The 12778-nt window shown below is 53.5% G+C and overlaps 1 protein-coding gene across 1 annotated transcript; it reads right to left on the bottom strand.

Moving 5' to 3' along the window:
• Positions 1–851: 851 nt before the first annotated feature.
• Positions 852–12697, bottom strand: LOC117411668 (ATPase family AAA domain-containing protein 3-A). The gene is made up of 16 exons (XM_059020495.1): positions 12396–12697; positions 10502–10578; positions 10246–10347; positions 9956–10015; positions 9799–9868; positions 9390–9555; positions 8976–9045; positions 8655–8810; positions 8147–8203; positions 7494–7619; positions 7282–7406; positions 5717–5768; positions 4171–4241; positions 3269–3436; positions 1856–1964; positions 852–1645 (listed from the first exon to the last, which is right to left on the bottom strand). Exons 1-16 carry the CDS (start codon positions 12577–12579, stop codon positions 1493–1495), a joined length of 1746 nt encoding a protein of 581 aa, XP_058876478.1. The 5' UTR covers positions 12580–12697; the 3' UTR covers positions 852–1492.
• Positions 12698–12778: the final 81 nt, after the last annotated feature.

Raw genomic sequence — 12778 nt, forward strand, 5'->3', positions numbered from 1 at the left:
TTGTTTGCCATGTTCCACGCTGAAGAGTCGTGTACGCAAGCACAGGAGTCTCTGTGCAGGACATCAAGCAGACAAACTCTCTGCACAGTCTAACTAACCCAAGCTACAGATAAGGGGGCTGCAGGTACAGACTCCCGCTGCACAGCAGTCTCATCCATAGTTTAATAAGACACACCTGAGCTTGTTACCTATTCACTGTGTCTAATCAAGCTGCTAGTAAAACCTGGAGTGGGTGGCACTGCTGTGCAGCAGGAGTCTCATTCCCATCCCTGTAAGCATTCGATTCTGCCCTGGGGGTGCTAGAAAGGGCAAGTTCTTCACAACATGTCTGATTTACAATTGTATAAATAAGACCTTTTTTCATCTTCATCTTTAACGGAAAGTGACTGTGGACACGCTCCCGTTGGGACAGCGTTTCATCTTTAATGGAAAGTGACTGTGGACACGCTCCCGTTAGGACAGCGTTTCATCTTTAATGGAAAGTGACTGCGGACACGCTCCCATTGGGACAGCGTTTCATCTTTAATGGAAAGTGACTGTGGACACGCTCCCGTTGGGACAGCGTTTCATCTTTAATGGAAAGTGACTGTGGACACGCTCCCGTTAGGACAGCGTTTCATCTTTAATGGAAAGTGACTGCGGACACGCTCCCATTGGGACAGCGTTTCATCTTTAATGGAAAGTGACTGTGGACACGCTCCCGTTGGGACAGCGTTTCATCTTTAATGGAAAGTGACTGCGGACACGCTCCCGTTGGGACAGCGGTTCATCTTTAATGGAAAGTGACTGCGGACACGCTTCTGTTAGGACAGCGTTTCATCTTTAATGGAAAGTGACTGCGGACACGCTCGTGTTAGGACAGCGTTTCATCTTTAATGGAATCACAGTTTGTTTGTTTTTTCTATGAGTCCAGTCTTTACATATTATTCTTTTTCTTGTTAAGGCATTCATGTAAACAGTGATGAGTGACAGAGTTCTATTACCCCCACGTACCCTCCCCTAAAACCCCGCAGCGAGGCCAGGGGGCACATGATCTGCACCCCACACCAGACACATCACAAAGGGGCACATGATCTGCACCCCACACCAGACACAATCACAGGGGGTGGCGCGAGACGACGAGACTCGCTCTCACACACACACCGCTTGTTCAGAAAAAACCCTGAAAACATTAGATACCCAGAGAGCATTCACATATAACTATTGGTAGTTTGCCAGGGTTGTAAAACAGTTACATTTTATAATTCAGGACAAATAATAACAAGAAAAATCAACAGATGTTAAAGATCACTTTGGGACGCAGGAATCCAAAATCCAGTCTGAATTGTTCAGAAGCTCGAGGGTGAATTGTCTGCAAACAGCTGCAGATTAAAACCAGTTTGGTGCCTCTTTGAAACGCTGGTGATCTGGGCTCAGTGGAGGGTGCAGGACTGCACTCTGGGTTTGGGTTTAGAGTCACAAAGATTCCTTCACACAGACCCCCAGTCGTTGATTACTGCCGCGGGTTTAACCCCTTCATGCCCCCCTCTGGCTTCTCATTCTTCAGCCACTGCATCTTCTGCTGGTGCTGCCGGATGGAATCAGAGACTCGAGCGTCAATCATCTCCTCCGTCAGCACCCCCTCCTCCGAGGCATAGGCAGCAGCCTGGGGGGAGAGGGTTCAAAATTCACACTTCTTAGAGAACAGCAAAAAAAGAAGGTGTGTCTACAAATAATGTCCTCACTTCTACAGCAAAGTGAGACACACACACACACACTGTGTAACCATCAGAGGACACACACACACACACACACTGTGTAACCCATCAGAGGGCAGACAGACAGACAGACAGACAGACCCAGGCGGGGTGCTCACCTGCCAGGCCACGCCCAGCTTGGAGATCTCTCGTCCCGACATGCCCTCCGTCAGCTCAGCGATCTGCGAGCACTTCAACCCATAATCAAACTGAGCCACCTTCAACCGCCTGGGGAGAGAGTGAGGATCTGTTAGGAGTTACAGAGTGTGAGTGTATGACATCAGTGTTACTGTGTGAATGAGAGTGTGAGTGCGGGCTGTACTCAGTGCTTGCCCTCGCTTGTTGGTGTGAGTGTGAGTGTGAGTGCGGGCTGTACTCACTGCTTGCCCTCCCTCGCTGGTGTGGGTGTGAGTGTTAGTGCGGGCTGTACTCACTGCTTGCCTTCCCTCGCTGGTGTGAGTGTGAGTGCGGGCTGTACTCACTGCTTGCCCTCGCTTGTTGGTGTGAGTGTGAGTGTGAGTGTGGGCTGTACTCGCTGCTTGCCCTCGCTTGTTGGTGTGAGTGTGAGTGTGGGCTGTACTCACTGCTTGCCCTCCCTCGCTGGTGTGAGTGTGAGTGCGGGCTGTACTCACTGCTTGCCCTCGCTTGTTGGTGTGAGTGTGAGTGTGAGTGCGGGCTGTACTCAGTGCTTGCCCTCCCTCGCTGGTGTGAGTGTGAGTGCAAGTGCGGTCTGTACTCAGTGCTTGCCCTCCCTCGCTGGTGTGAGTGTGAGTGCGGGCTGTACTCACTGCTTGCCCTCGCTTGTTGGTGTGAGTGTGAGTGCGGGCTGTACTCAGTGCTTGCCCTCCCTCGCTGGTGTGAGTGTGAGTGTGAGTGCGGGCTGTACTCACTGCTTGCCCTCCCTCGCTGGTGTAAGTGTGAGTGTGAGTGCGGGCTGTACTCAGTGCTTGCCCTCCCTCGCTGGTGTGAGTGTGAGTGCGGGCTGTACTCACTGCTTGCCCTCCCTCGCTGGTGTGAGTGTGAGTGTGAGTGCGGGCTGTACTCACTGCTTGCCCTCGGTCGCTGGTGTGAGTGTGAGTGCGGGCTGTACTCACTGCTTGCCCTCGCTCGCTGGTGTGAGTGTGAGTGTGAGTGCGGGCTGTACTCAGTGCTTGCCCTCGCTCGCTGGTGTGAGTGTGAGTGCGGGCTGTACTCGCTGCTTGCCCTCCCTCGCTGGTGTGAGTGTGAGTGCGGGCTGTACTCGCTGCTTGCCCTCGCTCGCTGGTGTGAGTGTGAGTGCGGGCTGTACTCACTGCTTGCCCTCCCTCGCTGGTGTGAGTGTGAGTGCGGGCTGTACTCGCTGCTTGCCCTCCCTCGCTGGTGTGAGTGTGAGTGCGGGCTGTACTCGCTGCTTGCCCTCGCTCGCTGGTGTGAGTGTGAGTGCGGGCTGTACTCACTGCTTGCCCTCGCTCGCTGGTGTGAGTGTGAGTGCGGGCTGTACTCGCTGCTTGCCCTCGCTCGCTGGTGTGAGTGTGAGTGCGGGCTGTACTCACTGCTTGCCCTCGCTCGCTGGCTTCAGCACGTATTTGTCGAAGTACAGCCTCACCAGCCGCTCCCTCTCCTCGAGCCCCGGCAGAGCGAAGTTCACAATCTCGTCGACGCGGTCGTTGATCGCCCAGTCAAACTGCTCGGGCTGGTTACTGGCCAGGACCAGCATGAACCTGCAGAGAGAGGAGCCATCAGCAAGGGCTTATTTAACTCAGTAACTGCACTTCGTGCTTCAGCAGCTAGAACACTGTCTGCTGGTATTAATCTCTGTTAAGCTGACAGTTGATTCCAGCGCCTGGTTTCAGGAACGCTGATCCCTCTGAATCCAGGTGCTGATGGATGACGGGAGATTAATCCTCATTTACAGAACAAAGCCCCCCACCCCCGCTCTCCCGGGAGAGAACTCTGTCACACTGCGGGGGAATCAACTGAACAGCACACAGGAGGGGAGAGAGAGTGTGAGAGAGGAGCTCTTTCTGCATGAGTGACTGTGCACAACACTTCCGTTTCCCCTCTGCTGTCACACTGCAAACAACAGAGAGGTTAATAAGAGAGACTTTCTGAATCAGTAAAGACTGAGGAGGCAAAACCAACAGCTGTGAAACCTGCTGGGAGACAGGGACTGGGAGACCCCTTTCCATTTGAACCGGTGTCTCCCGGTGCCTCTGTATTTGAACCGGTGTCTCCCGGTGCCTCTGTATTTGAACCCGTGTCTGCCGGTGCCTCTGTATTTGAACCCGTGTCTCCCGGTGCCTCTGTATTTGAACCCGTGTCTGCCGGTGCCTCTGTATTTGAACCCGTGTCTCCCGGTGCCTCTGTATTTGAACCCGTGTCTCCCAGTGCCTCTGTATTTGAACCCGTGTCTCCCGGTGCCTCTGTATTTGAACCCGTGTCTGGCGGTACCCACTTGTTGCTCTGCTCGCCGGTCCGGTACAGGAATGCGTTGAGAGTGGCGCGCAGGTCCTCACTGATCTTCTCCTGGAACACAAGAACACACAGACACAGGCTGAGAGAGTGAGCGAGACGGAGGAGAAGGAGAAGGCAGGACAGTAAAGCAGTGACACAGCATTGAAGGAGAAGGCAGGACAGTAAAGCAGTGACACAGCATTGAAGGAGAAGGCAGGACAGTAAAGCAGTGACACAGCATTGAAGGAGAAGGCAGGACAGTAAAGCAGTGACACAGCATTGAAGGAGAAGGCAGGACAGTAAAGCAGTGACACAGCATTGAAGGAGAAGGCAGGACAGTAAAGCAGTGACACAGCATTGAAGGAGGAGGCAGGACAGTAAAGCAGTGACACAGCATTGAAGGAGAAGGCAGGACAGTAAAGCAGTGACACAGCATTGAAGGAGAAGGCAGGACAGTAAAGCAGTGACACAGCATTGAAGGAGAAGGCAGGACAGTAAAGCAGTGACACAGCATTGAAGGAGAAGGCAGGACAGTAAAGCAGTGACACAGCATTGAAGGAGAAGGCAGGACAGTAAAGCAGTGACACAGCATTGAAGGAGGAGGCAGGACAGTAAAGCAGTGACACAGCATTGAAGGAGAAGGCAGGACAGTAAAGCAGTGACACAGCATTGAAGGAGAAGGCAGGACAGTAAAGCAGTGACACAGCATTGAAGGAGGAGGCAGGACAGTAAAGCAGTGACACAGCATTGAAGGAGAAGGCAGGACAGTAAAGCAGTGACACAGCATTGAAGGAGAAGGCAGGACAGTAAAGCAGTGACACAGCATTGAAGGAGAAGGCAGGACAGTAAAGCAGTGACACAGCATTGAAGGAGAAGGCAGGACAGTAAAGCAGTGACACAGCATTGAAGGAGAAGGCAGGACAGTAAAGCAGTGACACAGCATTGAAGGAGAAGGCAGGACAGTAAAGCAGTGACACAGCATTGAAGGAGGAGGCAGGACAGTAAAGCAGTGACACAGCATTGAAGGAGAAGGCAGGACAGTAAAGCAGTGACACAGCATTGAAGGAGAAGGCAGGACAGTAAAGCAGTGACACAGCATTGAAGGAGGAGGCAGGACAGTAAAGCAGTGACACAGCATTGAAGGAGAAGGCAGGACAGTAAAGCAGTGACACAGCATTGAAGGAGAAGGCAGGACAGTAAAGCAGTGACACAGCATTGAAGGAGAAGGCAGGACAGTAAAGCAGTGACACAGCATTGAAGGAGGAGGCAGGACAGTAAAGCAGTGACACAGCATTGAAGGAGAAGGCAGGACAGTAAAGCAGTGACACAGCATTGAAGGAGAAGGCAGGACAGTAAAGCAGTGACACAGCATTGAAGGAGAAGGCAGGACAGTAAAGCAGTGACACAGCATTGAAGGAGAAGGCGGGACAGTAAAGCAGTGATACAGCATTGAAGGAGAAGGCAGGACAGTAAAGCAGTGACACAGCATTGAAGGAGAAGGCAGGACAGTAAAGCAGTGATAATGTAACAATGTTAAATGCACTCACTGTGGCCCTCTTCCGAAGGAATGCATCGGCTTCATCTACAAACAGGAGGAGGCTGCAAACACAACGTTTAAACATTCACTTTTCAACAGCTATTGTGATGAAATAATCAGTAATCAATGCTGGACACTATTGTGTAATGGCTAGTCTGTTAGGAGCAGTCAGCACTCTGTAATGGCTAGTCTGTTAGGAGCAGTCAGCACTCTGTAATGGCTAGTCTGTTAGGAGCAGTCAGCACTCTGTAATGGCTAGTCTGTTAGGAGCAGTCAGCACTCTGTAATGGCTAATCTGTTAGGAGCAGTCAGCACTCTGTAATGGCTAGTCTGTTAGGAGCAGTCAGCACTCTGTAATGGCTAGTCTGTTAGGAGCAGTCAGCACTCTGTAATGGCTAGTCTGTTAGGAGCAGTCAGCACTCTGTAATGGCTAGTCTGTTAGGAGCAGTCAGCACTCTGTAATGGCTAGTCTGTTAGGAGCAATCAGCCCTCTGTAATGGCTAATCTGTTAGGAGCAGTCAGCACTCTGTAATGGCTAGTCTGTTAGGAGCAGTCAGCACTCTGTAATGGCTAATCTGTTAGGAGCAGTCAGCCCTCTGTAATGGCTAGTCTGTTAGGAGCAGTCAGCACTCTGTAATGGCTAGTCTGTTAGGAGCAGTCAGCACTCTGTAATGGCTAGTCTGTTAGGAGCAGTCAGCACTCTGTAATGGCTAGTCTGTTAGGAGCAGTCAGCCCTCTGTAATGGCTAGTCTGTTAGGAGCAGTCAGCCCTCTGTAATGGCTAGTCTGTTAGTCTGTTAGGAGCAGTCAGCACTCTGTAATGGCTAGTCTGTTAGGAGCAGTCAGCCCTCTGTAATGGCTAGTCTGTTAGGAGCAGTCAGCACTCTGTAATGGCTAGTCTGTTAGGAGCAGTCAGCACTCTGTAATGGCTAGTCTGTTAGGAGCAGTCAGCCCACTGTAATGGCTAGTCTGTTAGGAGCAGTCAGCACTCTGTAATGGCTAGTCTGTTAGGAGCAGTCAGCACTCTGTAATGGCTAGTCTGTTAGGAGCAGTCAGCACTCTGTAATGGCTAGTCTGTTAGGAGCAGTCAGCACTCTGTAATGGCTAGTCTGTTAGGAGCAGTCAGCCCTCTGTAATGGCTAGTCTGTTAGGAGCAGTCAGCACTCTGTAATGGCTAGTCTGTTAGGAGCAGTCAGCACTCTGTAATGGCTAGTCTGTTTGTCTGTTAGGAGCAGTCAGCACTCTGTAATGGCTAGTCTGTTAGGAGCAGTCAGCACTCTGTAATGGCTAGTCTGTTAGGAGCAGTCAGCACTCTGTAATGGCTAGTCTGTTAGGAGCAGTCAGCCCTCTGTAATGGCTAGTCTGTTAGGAGCAGTCAGCCCTCTGTAATGGCTAGTCTGTTAGGAGCAGTCAGCCCTCTGTAATGGCTAGTCTGTTAGGAGCAGTCAGCCCTCTGTAATGGCTAGTCTGTTAGGAGCAGTCAGCACTCTGTAATGGCTAGTCTGTTAGGAGCAGTCAGCACTATGTAATGGCTAGTCTGTTAGTCTGTTAGGAGCAGTCAGCCCTCTGTAATCACCCTCTTCTGCTGCTGCTGGCCCAGTCGAACACTTTGTGCATCGCAGTGACGCCATCTCTCCCCATGGGGGCGACATCTCCACCAGTCATGATGGCGTAGTCCATCCCAGAGTGCATTGCCAATTTCTGAGAGAGCGAGAGAGAGAGGAGTTTGTAAATGGGCCCCAGGCGTGTTACAGTACAAGTGTTCAATTGTGTCTCTATTAGACCCACCTTTGCAAACAGGGTTTTGCCGGTGCCCGGAGGTCCGTACATCAGAATGTTCCGGTACAGCCCGCGGTTCAGCTGAGTGTTCCGCGTCGCTATGGCGATGTCTCGCACCCGCTCCTCCAGCATGGGCTGCAAAGCAACATGGGAAACATGAGTCCCTCTCTAAATACAAGAAACTGCATGCCGTTCCTTTAGTGCTGTGTGAAGCACGCTGTATTAAACGGTGCTGGGTGAAGCACGCTGTATTAAACGGTGCTGTGTGAAGCACGCTGTATTAAACGGTGCTGTGTGAAGCACGCTGTATTAAACGGTGCTGGATGAAGCACGCTGTATTAAACGGTGCTGGGTGAAGCACGCTGTATTAAACGGTGCTGTGTGAAGCACGCTGTATTAAACGGTGCTGGGTGAAGCACGCTGTATTAAACGGTGCTGGGTGAAGCACGCTGTATTAAACGGTGCTGGGTGAATCACGCTGTATTAAACGGTGCTGGGTGAATCACGCTGTATTAAACGGTGCTGGGTGAAGCGCCCTGTATTAAACGGTGCTGGGTGAAGCACGCTGTATTAAACGGTGCTGTGTGAAGCACGCTGTATTAAACGGTGCTGTGTGAAGCATGCTGTATTAAACGGTGCTGGGTGAAGCACGCTGTACTCACATTCAGCACCACTCCTTCCAGGGCGTCCTGAGGCTTGCTGGCGAGGCGCCGGCCCATCTGTGAGAGACAGAGACAGAAACAGTTGAAAGAAGAACTCCAGGAGAGCGCAGCTTGCACGAGATAAGTGAACTTCTTTAAATGACAGCTTCCAATGCAGAGTTACGAAGGCACAGGGACTGGGGGACACTCCGAACCCTGAAGAGGGGAACTCTGAAACGTGTCGTCTTCTAGTCAGTGATTTCCTGTCTCTCTGAATCGTGTCGTCTTCTCGTCAGTGATTTCCTGTCTCTCTGAATCGTGTCGTCTTCTCGTCAGTGATTTCCTGTCTCTCTGAATCGTGTCGTCTTCTCGTCAGTGATTTCCTGTCTCTCTGAATCGTGTCGTCTTCTCGTCAGTGATTTCCTGTCTCTCTGAATCGTGTTGTCTTCTCGTCAGTGATTTCCTGTCTCTCTGAATCGTGTCGTCTTCTCGTCAGTGATTTCCTGTCTCTCTGCCCCCAGCCCCTCACCTTGATGGGGTGTTTGATGGCCTCCCCCACGGTGATCCTGGAAGTCTCGCGCACCAGCGAGGGTTTCCCGAGCCGCGCCTCAATGTAGCGCCCCGCCACCGCCGTGGCATTGCGGGCAGAGTACACCCCGACTGCCAGCAGGGTGAGCCCCGCGACCTGGGGGGAGAGGGGAGGGTATCAGTACTGTACAGTATAACACTCATGAAGCCACTCTCAGCCAATCCAAACACCCCATAACAGCAGTCCTCTCCACTGAACAGAGTCACTCCTGGCAGAGCGAGTTACAGTCTAGTGCAGTACAGCGCTGCCATCTAGTCTCACCGTGGCCGTGACTTTATCCCAGTCAGATACGAAGGCTCTGAATCCCTCTCCAAACACAGTGCCCGCCGTCCTGAGGAACAGAGAGAGAGACGGCTTCAAATCAACACAAGACTGAATGATGGGGAGAAAGTACGTATTCCTGGTGTATTTTATATTCAAACATTACCCAACACACCCTCTTCCACTCAAAATCAAACACTCACCTTCCCTCCCCCTCTCACACACCCTCTCTCTCTCACCCCCTCTCTCTCACACTCTCTCTCTCACACACACACTCCCCCTCTCACACACCCTCTCTCTCTCACACACCCTCTCTCTCACACACTCTCTCTCTCTCACCCTCTCTCTCTCACACACACTCTCTCTCTCACCCTCCCTCTCTCACACCCTCCCTCTCTCCCTCCCTCTCCTCACCGGATAGACTCCAGCACGGTCTGCCTGTGCTCGGCTGCCTTCAGTCTGATCTGCTCGCGGATGATGTCAGCGTTCTCGCGCTCCACCTTCGCCTTCGCCTTTGACTCTGCCTCGATCCGCAGCATCTCGTTCTTGTGCCGCAGCTCCATCTCGTGCTGGATCGTCGCTATGGAAACACAAGCGTTGAGCGATGGGCAGAGCATGGAGAACGTCTTCAGCCTGATTATTTACTGAACTGAAATGATCAGCGATAATATAAGCAGCACAAACTGGGTTTCAGACGTCTTCCTGTAGACAATGGAGACGCACGCACACACGCACACGCATGCGCACGCACGTACGTACGCACGCACGCACACACACACACACACACACACAACCAGTGACCAGCAGCTGAAACTTCCTGTACCTTTCCGCATGGCTTCCTGTTTCTGGACGGACTCTTCCTGTTTCCGAAGATTCTCATCGTTCAGCAGTTGCTACGGAAACAATATGAAACAATGTAAAGCCCTGTGCACCAGCAGAGCGGGCGTGTTGTGCTGCCCTGGTCCCTCTCCCAGTCTCACCTGCTGCCGGAGCTGGTCTTCATAGCGCTGCCGAGCCAGCTTGTCCTGGTACTGTGCCCTCTGGTGGAGAGGAAGAGCACAGCAGTTACAATGAGAGGCTCTCGGTGCAGTCACATGACACACAGCAGCACTGAACAAACAACTGAGGAGTGAACATTTCAACAACACTGGAAATGAAGACCCTCTCTATCCATCTCTGCATCCCTCCCTCCCCTCCATCCCTCCCCTCCATCTCTGCATCCCTCCCCTCCCCTCCATCTCTCCATCCCTCCCCTCCCCTCTCTCCTCACTGCTTGGTGCTGCTTGGTTTCCTCCCCCAGTGTTTTCCGTCTCTCCTCGCCCTGGATTCGGATCTGCTCTCCTTTCAGCTGCTCCAGCGCCGCCTCGTACTCCTGGAGATCAAAGAGACCGAGGCGAGTCTGTGAGTCTGTCCATCACACACACACACACAATCACACTGACACACACACAATCACACTGACACACACACACACAATCACACTGAAACACACACACACTGACACACACACACACACACACACTCACCTTCATTTTGCCCTGCTGCTCAATCTGCAGAGTTTGCTCGTGCATGCGGGCCAGATCCAGCGCTTCCTTGGCATGGCCTGCAGGGGGTGACAGTGAGGCAGACACACACACCTCAGTACAGTAACACAGTGCAACACCATCCCAAAACACAACACTGCACAGCGGCTGCAGTATCACTGAGAGACAACCAGGGGTCACTGGTTCACTGAGTATCCATGAATCAGGGCACTTTCTCTGCAGGAGATAGAAGAATCACATCTCACACTGCCCTGGAGAGCGGAGCGGAGCGTCACGGGAGACACGAACTCCACTGCCCTGGAGAGCGGAGCGTCACGGGAGACACGAACTCCACTGCCCTGGAGAGCGGAGCGGAGCGTCACGGGAGACACGAACTCCACTGCCCTGGAGAGCGGAGCGGAGCGTCACGGGAGACACGAACTCCACTGCCCTGGAGAGCGGAGCGGAGCGTCACGGGAGACACGAACTCCACTGCCCTGGAGAGCGGAGCGGAGCGTCACGGGAGACACGAACTCCACTGCCCTGGAGAGCGGAGCGTCACGGGAGACACGAACTCCACTGCCCTGGAGACCGGAGCAGAGCGTCACGGGAGACACGAACTCCACTGCCCTGGAGAGCGGAGCGTCACGGGAGACACGAACTCCACTGCCCTGGAGAGCGGAGCGGAGCGTCACGGGAGACACGAACTCCACTGCCCTGGAGAGCGGAGCGGAGCGTCACGGGAGACACGAACTCCACTGCCCTGGAGAGCGGAGCGGAGCGTCACGGGAGACACGAACTCCACTGCCCTGGAGAGCGGAGCGGAGCGTCACGGGAGACACGAACTCCACTGCCCTGGAGAGCGGAGCGGAGCGTCACGGGAGACACGAACTGCACTGCCCTGGAGAGCGGAGCAGAGCGTCACGGGAGACACGAACTCCACTGCCCTGGAGAGCGGAGCGTCACGGGAGACACGAACTCCACTGCCCTGGAGAGCGGAGCAGAGCGTCACGGGAGACACGAACTCCACTGCCCTGGAGAGCGGAGCGGAGCGTCACGGGAGACACGAACTCCACTGCCCTGGAGAGCGGAGCGGAGCGTCACGGGAGACACGAACTCCACTGCCCTGGAGAGCGGAGCGGAGCGTCACGGGAGACACGAACTCCACTGCCCTGGAGAGCGGAGCGTCACGGGAGACACGAACTCCACTGCCCTGGAGAGCGGAGCGTCACGGGAGACACGAACTCCACTGCCCTGGAGAGCGGAGCGGAGCGTCACGGGAGACACGAACTCCACTGCCCTGGAGAGCAGAGCGGAGCGTCACGGGAGACACGTCTCGTCCTTACTGCCCGAGGAGACCACACTGAATGTAGAGGTGCAGTTTAATTCAGTCATTCTTCATTGATCGACTGAACAGAGTGAACCGGCCTGGTCACGCTGTGAGTATCACACGTTTTATTATTATTATTATTATTATTATTATTATTATTATTATTATTATTATTATTATTATTTATTTCTTAGCAGACGCCCTTATCCAGGGCAACTTACAATTGTTACAAGATATCACATTATTTTTACATACAATTACCCATTTATACAGTTGGGTTTTTACTGGAGCAATCTAGGTGAAGTACCTTGCTCAAGGGTACAGCAGCAGTGTCCCCCACCTGGGATTGAACCCACGACCCTCCGGTCAAGAGTCCAGAGCCCTAACCGCTACCCCAGTACAAACTGACCCGCATGCAGGCTCGCTGTGGAGCGGGGGGGCTCGCTGTGGAGCGGGGGGGCTCGCTGTGGAGCGGGGGGGCTCGCTGTGGAGCGGGGGGCTCGCTGTGGAGCGGGGGGCTCGTTATATTCACTCTGTACAGTATCATTATTATTTTGAAACGCTTACGTGACTGGTCGAGGTCCCGAGCCGCCTTGGCAGCCCGCTCCAGCCCCGTGGGGTCGAAGTTGCTCCATTTGTCCTTGGGTTTATCCCCTCCTTCCCCTCCTTCCCCCCCGACCGGCGGCGGGGGCAGGGGCAGATCAGGCGGCGGGCTCGCCTGCCCTTTATTCAAGCCAAACAGCCACGACATGCTTTACTGGATCAGAGGTTCGGATCTGATGAAACGAAGATGCGACTCGGAACCGGGCAGCACTGACACAGGAACACAGACACGAGTGCTGAGGGGCCGCTGCGCATGTGCGAGCTGCAACAGGCGGGGCGGCCGAACGGATACCGCTCCTTGATTGGCTACAGCACTATCGGCTCTCATCTGATTGGTCGCTTTGTTG

The sequence above is a fragment of the Acipenser ruthenus genome, unplaced genomic scaffold (genome assembly GCF_902713425.1).
Source record: "Acipenser ruthenus unplaced genomic scaffold, fAciRut3.2 maternal haplotype, whole genome shotgun sequence".
NCBI classification, from domain to species: Eukaryota; Metazoa; Chordata; class Actinopteri; order Acipenseriformes; family Acipenseridae; genus Acipenser; species Acipenser ruthenus.

Excerpts from the sequence above, each read along its gene's own strand:
- LOC117411668 (XM_059020495.1), bottom strand. The coding sequence starts at position 12,579 with ATGTCGTGGCTGTTTGGCTTGAATAAAGGGCAGGCGAGCCCGCCGCCT. Across the intron at positions 10,348-10,501 it reads AGCAGCAGGGCAAAATGAAG|GAGTACGAGGCGGCGCTGGA; the intron begins GTGAGTGTGTGT and ends TTTGATCTCCAG. Across the intron at positions 3,437-4,170 it reads ACCGGCGAGCAGAGCAACAA|GTTCATGCTGGTCCTGGCCA; the intron begins GTGGGTACCGCC and ends CTCTCTCTGCAG.